At 51.0% G+C, this 9908-nt stretch overlaps 1 protein-coding gene across 1 annotated transcript in view; it reads right to left on the reverse strand.

The window, feature by feature from the left end:
• Nucleotides 1–419: 419 nt before the first annotated feature.
• Nucleotides 420–9908, reverse strand: part of FOXRED2 (FAD dependent oxidoreductase domain containing 2) — a 17853-nt gene continuing 8364 nt past the window's right edge. The window contains exons 4-7 of the mRNA XM_004374025.1: nucleotides 6997–7162; nucleotides 5276–5517; nucleotides 3866–4036; nucleotides 420–658 (exon numbers count right to left, since the gene is read on the reverse strand). Of these exons, the coding sequence (XP_004374082.1) occupies nucleotides 420–658; nucleotides 3866–4036; nucleotides 5276–5517; nucleotides 6997–7162 (818 nt within the window). The remainder of the gene's footprint in view (nucleotides 659–3865; nucleotides 4037–5275; nucleotides 5518–6996; nucleotides 7163–9908) is intronic.

Raw genomic sequence — 9908 nt, forward strand, 5'->3', positions numbered from 1 at the left:
GCGCTTTTGTTTGAAACACACCGTGGGCTGTGCAAACCTGTCTTCCTATGAGATGCGGCACTGGCGGCCCAGGTCTACCTCGGGAGAGGACAGTGAAGGAAAAGAGCAGACAGGCATTGAGAGGGGACCGCACTGAGGCCGCCCGGGGCTCAGCAAGAGTGTGCAGACATGCTCGGCTGTGGAGGGCAGCTCAGGCCTCGCAGAGGGTGCCCTTCACCTGACCCCACCTCCCAGGCACCCTGGGACTGGAACTCCACACTTCAGCCCCACGTGCCATCCGCGTTGCTTTGGTGCATTTGCAACAACCGTCTGCATGTCTTTGGCAATCACATACTGGTGGGGGTGTGAGGGTGGGGAGAGGGGTGTCCTGCCTGTGGCTGGGAGGGGGCCTGGTCATGGTGCCCACGGCCTGGGGGCACTCAGAGCTCACGCTTCTTGTTATCAAGGGGCTGGACTGTAGGTCCGGGAGCCAGGGGGTGACCCACTGGCCCCTGGTTGCCAGGCCGCTGGCTCGTGGCGGTGTAGTCCCGCAGGAGCCCGCTCTCCGCTCTGTGCCGCCGGAGATGCTCCGTCCCCACAAGCCCCTGCATTTTCAGGTAGCCCTGCTGGCAAAAGGGCGGCAGTTTCTGGCGCGTCAGGGTGAACAGGAAGCAGGACTCTACACAAAAGCAACAGAGAGAGAGATCAGTCAGGCTGGGCGTGTGTCGGGAGAGGCGCAGAAGGAGGCTACTGATGCCCCAGGGGCTCACTGGAACCCCAAAGCTGACGTTCCTGGGTTCCTCATATCTGACCCGAGTGGCCATGGATCTCGTTCCTCCCTGAGGTACCAAGAATAGGAGGCTACCTTGACATTCTGGAAGAACAAGGCTCTGAAACGTAAGAAACCACAGACATGACTCGGCTTCCACAGATTAGGGCTGAGTGTCATGATCTGATGAAGCCAGGCCAGGGTGGCGGTTCCATCACTCGTGGATGGACCCTCAGTCTTCTCTTCTAGAAGCCGTCCAGGTGTGGCTGAGAACTCAGAGGCCTGTCCCATTTTGAACTCGGAGAACACCTCTCAGAGAAGGGAAGTGGGTAAATACAGCCTGCAAAGATAGAGTCCCTCAGTGATGTCTGGGTGTCTGCTGTGTGCCAGGCACTGTTCTGAGCACTGTGGGGTACAAAGACAAAGTGTGACTCCTCACCTCCACCACAGCAGAAAGCCAGTGCATAAGGTCAAAGCTGATCAATTGTGACATAACCCTTTGCCATCAAGTCAATTCTGACTCACAGCAACCCTACGGGACAGAGTAGAACTGCCCCATAGGTTTTCCAAGGAGCAGCTGGTGGATTCGAACTGCCCAACATTTTGGTTAGCAGCCTAACACTTAACCACTGTGCCACATAGTTGTCCAAAAAAACCAAACCCATTGCCATTGAGTCAATTCCACACCATAACAAACCTATAGGACAGAGTAGAACTGCCCCGTAGGGTTTCCTAAGCTGTAATCTTTACAGAGGCAGACTGCCACATCTTTCTTCTGCGGAGCAGCTGGTGGGTTCAAACTGCCGACTTTTTGCTTAGCAGCCACTGCACCACCAGGGCTCCTGATGTAGTTGTAGACACTTGTTATTTGGCTACTTGAAGGTAAGCATTAGAAGAAACAACCGAAAGAGCTAAAAGTAGTTCCTTCTGTGGAAATAGAGGTGGGGAGGGATGGAAAAGAGTCTTTTAACCAAGTACGTACGTGACCTGATTAAAATAAATAGGAGACATGACAAAGATACAGGCCCAGCATTCTGAGGGACTGAGAGACAGGAGGGGAGAGAGAAGACATAGAAGAATGGAACGCCAGGCCACTGGGCTTGAGTTCTTCTGTAACTCTGGGCAACCCTGTCACCTCTGTGAGCCCCTTAATCTCAGCTAAAACATGGGCATATTACAAAGGTCGTTGTGGGGCTTCCGTGGAAAACCGTACTGTGGGCCAACAGGCTTTGTAGACTGTGAGCTGCTACACAAACATTACTTCTTAATATGTTTCTGACTCACAGCACTGAGGTCCCCTGGAATAACAGGCTGTGACCATCCTCTCTGAACAGAGAGGACAGAAAGCGCAGGAAGAGGACTGCAGGAGGGCAGCAGGGTGACTTTTGGGCAAGCTCCACCCTTCTGATAGTGTTACCCCTTCTGCAGGGCTGCAGAGCACAGACATCTAGCAGAATCTGCAGCTGGAACTAGCAGCTGCCCATTCGCTAAGAGGGCAGAGGGAAAGCCCTTCCTTGCCAGGTGGTCCTGCTGGGAGGACTCTCCCTAGTTCAAGCCAGCGATGCTTAGTGGCTTGTACTGTCAAGCAGTACCTAGAAGTGGGAGTCGGGAGGTTAAAGGATGATATAGGATTCAGTCCCATAACTCAGGCTGGGAGCACACCCCTAACACGCACGGGCATCTTTGTACACTCCTGTTGTTGTTGTTAGCTGCCATCGAGTAGGTTCTGACGCACGGTGACTCCATGTACGACAGAACGAAACATTGCCTGGTCCGGTGCTACACTGGACTCCATTTTGTTGTGATCCACAGGGTTTTCCAGCATCACAGCAACATGCAAGCCATCACAGTACAACAAACTGACAGATGGGTGGTGATGCGTACTCCTGAAACCTTGAGAAACAGCAGGGATTTTGTAGTTGAGGGCTCTAGACTCATAATTTCTGTTTATGTACGACCAACACTGATAGTCTGAAGAATGCTTGCACTTCAAGGTTGCTTAGCTCTGGCTCTATGAATTAACTCTGTTTGAGCACCTATATATTTTTAGAGTATTAATTTAGACTACTGTTTTCAGCTGTCTCCCACAACATATACAGTTTGAATTCAAAGTGAACCAAAGATGTCACCTGGGGGTGAAATAAGGACACTTGCTCTCTGACTTGTAGGATGGGGACTGTATCTCACCTGATTCGATACGACTAGTGTCTGATATAGAGTCCGGGTGGCACAAGTGGTTAAGCACTTGACTATCAGCAGAAAGGTTGGCGGTTCGAACCCACCCAGAGGTGCTGTGGAAGACAGGCCTGGAGACCTACTTCTGAAAGGTCACAGCCTTGAAAACCCCATGGAGCAGTTCTACTTTGCACACATGGAGGCGCCATGAGTTGGAATCGACTTGACAGCAACAAACAGCCAACAACAGTGTCTGATATACAACAGACATTCAACAAATGTCTGCTGAACAACGACAGGAATGGATATCCTAGGTATTCAGGGGATTAAAAAAAAAAAAAGACAGAAAATTGGCTTGCTTCAATCGATTCCCCCTCTGGATCATTTGACTTCTCTCCCCAAGTCCCTCTGAGGGTTTGGTTGGAAATTCTCAGGGGAGATTTTTTTTTCCCCACTCTCCCCAGAGCTAAAGCCAAGGTAAACATAAGTCCCTTCTATCTACTCCTTTGGCGTATTTTTCACCTCCTAGCTTACCCACTGAGATCCAAACTTTATTTGAGGGTCTCTAAACAGACCTCCTACCCTTTTCCAGCCTCACCTTCCCATCCGCAAGGGCTGGTCAGTTAAAACCTTGGCTCTAGGCTACCTATGGTCAGCAGATATCCCACGCTCAGCAGTAGGTTTGTGCTTTCTTATAGTATCTGGCCTCTGGGCAGTTCCCTTGTTTTCACGCCAGCTCTTTATAAAAGACATTTTATCCAGTGACTTTAGGTGTGCTGTTCTGGGAAGGGGTTTCTGTGAACATCTGGTCTACCATATTGTAGGAAATAGAAGTCTCGAGTTTGTATTTCTACATGTGGGTCCGAAATCCCACAGGGCACAGACTTGGTCTTTCTTTGACCTCTATCTCGGTCCCTTTGTCTTTCTGGGAGCTTAAGTTACCTGCATAGAAGTTTCGCAAATCGGTGTCCAAACAGTTCTCCAGGAAGCGCCTCAGAGGTAGAATGTGTGCAATTGGGGCGGTCCAGTCTGTCAGGAAGTCTTCCACGATGTGGTGGATGGCCGTGGGCCGAGGCAGCAGCCAGTCTGCGGGGCGAAACCTCACCTCCTGCTCTGTGGGGGGAAGAGGAGGAAGGAACCACATAGAAGTGAGTGGCTGGGATTCCCATCCTGGTGCTAACAAGGGGGTGGTTCCTGCACAACCCAAATGTCCCCCTTATACATGCCTGGCTTTCCTGATCCACTCCGCAGGGCCCTGGTCAGCTCATTCAATGGCAGTCTGCCAATATTTGAAACACTGACATGTGGAAGAGGGACAAGACCTGTCCTTTGCAGTATGAGGGTAACTAAGACTGATGACTTGGTGTTGTTCTAAGACATGGACTGAAGGTCCCATTGTGGTTGCTTCAAAACTGGTCTTTTGAGTAGACTCTGAGGCCTTGCATTGAAAGGGGTCTTAGATTAAAGTCGTCTAGTCCAGCTTCCCACCTGGTGTGAAACCCCTTCCATGACGTCCCAGTCGGATGGTCACTAAGCCACAACCTGACCATCCCTGGATTGGGAAACTCTATTCTAGGAGGCAATCCATCCCACTGCTGGACTGCTTGACCTTCTACTGAATATAACCTGCTTCCCTGTCACTTCTACCTGTTGGTACTACCTCTGCCCTTTGGAACACCCATACATAGACCACCCTCTTCCACATGACAGTCCTTCAAGTTGTGACTCAGAAGTCATGTTCCTAGGTGGTTCATTTCTTGGTAGCTGCTCTGGGCTAGGCACTGTGCTGGCGTTCCGTGCGTATTATCTCATTTATCCTCATACGACCCTACACAGAGGGTACTATTGTTATCCCCATTTGACAGATAAGCAAACTGAGGCTCAGAGAGGTTAAGTGATGGCCCGAGGTCACACAGTGAGGAAAGGACAGGCCTGGGATTTTCACCCAGGCTTTGTTGCACTCCTATTTTGAAAGACCACCTCCAATTCCTCTCCCTGTTCCTTCTAACATTCAGTCTCCAGATTCTGCCCTCTACCACCAGGGTCGGCCTCCTTTGAATGCACTACAGCACGACAATGTCCCTCTTACTCTGGGGTACCTGGAGGAGGTTATGACACTCCAGGTGTGGCCTGCCCAGGTCATGGAATGTTCCAGAATCTGGGAACATAAATGATCATCCTCCGACCTTCTGCCCCTGCCTGGTCTCTGGGTAGAGTACCCCAGCGGTGCCCCTTGTCAGGTGACAGTGTTGCGTGAGGGCTTGATGGTGACAACTCTATAGACCATGGGGTCTGAGAAGCGCCCACCTCAAGAAAGCCCCAACTCGGGGCGAGGGCGGAGACACAGCTCACCAGTGGGGAGGTGTCTGTAGTAGTAGATGACAGGATGGAGGAAGTTAGACTGCCACGCGTCTCTCATGTGCCCCACCGACCGGTCATAGAAGAAGACGTCCTTGTCGGGTCCAGAGTAATTCTTGCCATACTCCATGTTGATGATGAAGAGCCCGTGCCTGGCCTTCCTTCCTGTGAGGGTCTCCAGTTGCGCCAGCATCTGCATGGGGAACTCCTCCAGGTACTCAAATGTTGTGGTGTTCCTGGGGACAACAGCAACACGGGAGGGAAGACCCTTATTACTGCGGCAGAGGGGAGAGGGGCATGTGCACACACGTGCGTGTCTCCCTCCAGGAAGCTTCAAGCAAACGGTGTACAAGTCTCTAGTCAGCTCCACACACCTCACTTAATATCCCTGTGACAGCTGAGCCCTGACTTACACATGGGATAGAGTCCAGAAAACTCTGTGTAACCTGCAATGGATTATCTGGGGCAAAAGTGATCCAGGCTGAGAGAAGAGTAATGGAAAAGCCCTGAGGAGGGAGTGAAGGCCTGGCTGAGTTCAAGGAACAGGAAGAAGGTTGGTGCTGGAGTGGAGTAAATGAGGGGAAGGGCGCAGGAGAGGGGCTGGAGAGTGGGCAGGGGCCAGGTCCTGGGGGCTGGAGGCGATGATGAGAACTTAGGATTGTATCTGCGGTGCGAAGGGAAGCCATCGGCCCCTGGAGAGTACTGAGCAGAGGTGAGATTAGTGTGACTCATGTTCTGGAAGGCTCACTCTGGCTGCTCTGTTGAACGCAGACTGTGGGGCAAAGGTGGGCAAAGGCCCATTGGGAGGCTGTGGTATTAGTGCAGGTGAAAGATGTGGTGGCCTGGACCAGGTGGTAGTGGTAGAGCTGGTGAGAGGTGGTCAGATTCTAGATCAAATCTGAAGGTAGAGCTGACAGGGTTTGCCCGTGCTCAGACTGCAGGGTAGGAGCGAGAGTGGAGTTGAGGATGAACACAGAGTCCACCTGAGCACTGCTGGACCTCAAGCATGTCCCAGAACTCCGTGGGCCGTTGGACTCCCTGATCAGGCTGTTCCCTGACTGCAGGGTGGGAACGAGAGTGGAGTTGGGGATGAACACAGAGTCCACCTGAGCACTGCTGGACCTCAAGCATGCCCCAGAACTCCGTGGGCCATTGGACTCCCTGACTGCGGGATTCTTCCCCTGCCCCCTGCCCCCGGCCCTGTGAGTGCCCTCCCGACCCTCCGGCTCCAGTCCTCCTCCTCTCAGTGCTCTGCACTGCTTCCTTCTCAGGAGCTGTCCTCTGTGATCGGCCGCTCACCGCTTGGCTGAGAAGGAGCCAGCACAGTCCTAGCCTGAGGGAACTCGTAAATCCTAGCCCCTGGCACCTCAGAGCTGTGGTTCACTGCTCAGCCACTTGGTGCCAGGTGCTTCCTGTACTTTGGCAAGGCAAGCATGATTATCCCCATCTTACAGACAAGGAGAGAAAGGTTCAGAGAGGCTAACTCACTTGCCCAAGGCCACACAGCTGGGATTCACACCCACGTCTGTCTGTCTGCCGAGCTTGTGATGTGGACGCCACTGATTTTTACCCAGTATAGGTCTCCCCTCCTGCCTGCCATGGGCTTCAGGAACCACTGAGTTGCTCCATCCCTGAGGTAGGGAGAGCAGAGCCAGGGCAGGGTGTGTGGGTGAAGCTGAGTGGAGGGGACAGAGGGGTGGGCATGTGCTACTCACTCCTTCAGCAGGATGACATCGGCCAGCACGCTGAACATCTGGTAGAGCCCAGATGCCTCGTTCACGCGCCGGATGATGGAACTGGTCAGCTGGGTGATGGGGCGCTCGGTGGAGGGCCAGGCAACGCCGTGGTGGCGATGCTCCAGGAGCCGGTGGACAGCACGTACTGAAACGGGCAGAGAAAGCATGGCACGTGGCATCCCAGATTTGATCTCTCGCCCCAAGGAGGGAAGTGGAGTCCTCCTCTACTTCTTTAGGCTCAATCCACACTCGTGTGCATGACTGAGTACAAACACGTGGGTGGTGAGAAGGTGGGAGGAGGGAGGCAGGAGATGCCTTGAGAGCAGGGGTCAGTGCATATTTTCTGTAAAGGGCTAGATGGTCAGTATTTGTGGCCTTGTGGGTCATACAGTCTCTGTTGCAGCTACTCAACTCTGCCCTTAACTCTGGAAAACAGCCAGGACCATAGTTAAATGAGTGGGCATGGCTGGACTGGGTGCACAGGCATTAGAAAACCTGCATATGGAAGTCCCACCATCATTGTCACCTCACGTGTGACATCAGACCAAACATATGGACTCGAAGAAAGTAATCAATGCCACTGAATTGTACATGTAGGAACTGTTGGATCCGTGTATGTTTTGCTGTGTATATTCTCAACAACAATAAAAACAACAAAAATTATAAAAAACAACAACAAAATAAAAACAACCAAACACAGGGCCTTCCTCTGGAAGCTTCCCCTTCTCACAGTCTGCAGTTCTAGCAAAGACTCCCACATGGAAACCCTTCCATGGCTTCTTCTCTTTCAGGGAGTACATCCAATCTGCCACTAACTTTTACTTTAAGATGCTTTGTAAGGACATAAAAGCAAATGCTGTGGAATATAACAGGGGGACCTTCGAGTGTATGCCTGGGGCTGTGGTGTGGGCTGTGGAGTGGTGCCTGCTCGAGGGCTGTGAGAGGCTGACTTCCAGCCTGCATTCCTCTTGCCAGCCAAACCATGTGCCCTGGCATGGGGCTGTGTGCCCAGAGGAAAGGGCACAAGGCCTTGTGGTGACCCCATGGATACCCTTTGGTAGCTTTAGAATCCCAACCATGTGAATGGAGCCTGTTATGGGTTGAATTGTGTCCCCCCCAAAATTATGTGTTGTAAATCCTGATCTCTATGCCTGCAGTTATAATCCCATTTGGGAATGGGTTCTTCTTGTTATGTTAACGAGGCAGAATTAGTGCAGGGTGTATCATGAGTTCAATCTCTTCTGAGATATAAAAGAGATCAAACAAGCAAGCAGAGCAGAGATGGGGTAATATCGATACCAAGACACATGGTGATCTCCAAGGAACCAAGAAGCAGAAGCTGAAGAGACAAGGACCTTCCCCCAGAGCTGACAAAGAGAGAAAGCCTTCCCCTAGAGCCGGCGCTCTGAATTTGGATTTCTAGCCTCCTAAACTGTGAGAAAATAAATTTCTGTTTGTTAAAGCCATCCATTTGTGGTATTTCTGTTACAGCAGCACTAGATAACTAAGAGCCCTTCAGGAAAATTTAAAAAAAAAAAATGTTGTGAGATCATTAAAAAAAAATCTGAGAAAATATGAGACCATCTGACTTCTGGATGGGACCTTTCTTCAAGCTTGGAAACAACAGGAGAAACCATAAATGGAACGCTGAGAGAGCTGACTGCATAAAAACATCTGCATTTAAAAAATAAGAAAACATTAAGACAAACCTGAGCTAGAGAAGATATTTTACAATAAATATGATGAAAGATTTATGTGCTTCATAGGTCAAGAATGCTTCTAAGTTAATGAACAAAACACAAACATCCAAGAAAAGCAAGGACACACCCAGACAATTCACGTGGAAGGAAGCTCAGCTGGCTGATAATCACCGGAAGAGACATTCAGCCTCACTAGCAATCTAGCTCTCTGGAAGGAACGAAGGTTAAGCTGAGTTTTGCAAAAGGCTTAGGAATTACACAGCTGGAGAAGTTTGGGAATGATGCCCTGGACAAAGGGAACAACCTATGCAGAGAAATAAAATCTTGAGAGAGTTTGGCACCTTTGGAAAGGCAGGGTTGGCATGCAGAAGGGAGTCCCTGGTGGTGCAAACAGTTAATGCTTTCCTGCTAACCAAAAGGTTGGAGGTTCAAGTCCACCCAGAGGCACCTTGAAAGAAAGGCCTGGGGAATCGACTTCTGAAAAATCAGCCATTGAAAACCCTATGGAGCATGGGATCACCATGTGTCTGCATCAACTCAACAGCAACTGGTTTAGGAGTTCCTAGCTGATGCAAATGGTTAAGTGATCGGGTGCTAACAAAAAAGGTTGGTGATTTGAGTTTACCTTTGGAAGAAAGGCCTGGTGGTCTACTTCCAAAAAATCAGCCACTGAACGCCCTTTGGGGCACAGCTCTACTCTGAAACACATGGGGTTGCCATGTGTCAGGAGTGACTCGATGACAACTGGTTCTGCCGTGGAGAAGAGGCATGGGGTGGGACTGGATAGGTGAGTGAGTGCTGGCCTGGGATGAGCTCTGGATGTCTGCTGAAAGCTAGACTCTCCCAAGGGAGACAGGAGCCGCTGCAGAACTGTAAGCAGAAGGAGGACATGATATTTTTGTTGAAAAAAAGGTTGTGTTTGTGGGCACCCTGGAGGCTCGGGGGGGAAGCAGGGAGACCAGTGGCAGGAAAACCAGTGAGGAGAGAGGAAGAAGCCCGGGCTCAGGTGAAAGTGAGACAGGGATGGACTGGGAGCTGTGCAGGAGGGGAATGACAGGGCTTCCAGCTGGTCTCACCTTCCACAGCACTTACGATCTATACCCTCCATCATTTATCTTGTGTTACTTTACTCACTGTTGTCTACTTGTTTCCCTTGGGACCTGTTTCTCAGCTGAAAGATGAACAACTCAA

This window comes from Trichechus manatus, unplaced genomic scaffold (genome assembly GCF_000243295.1).
Source record: "Trichechus manatus latirostris isolate Lorelei unplaced genomic scaffold, TriManLat1.0 scaffold00027, whole genome shotgun sequence".
NCBI classification, from domain to species: Eukaryota; Metazoa; Chordata; class Mammalia; order Sirenia; family Trichechidae; genus Trichechus; species Trichechus manatus.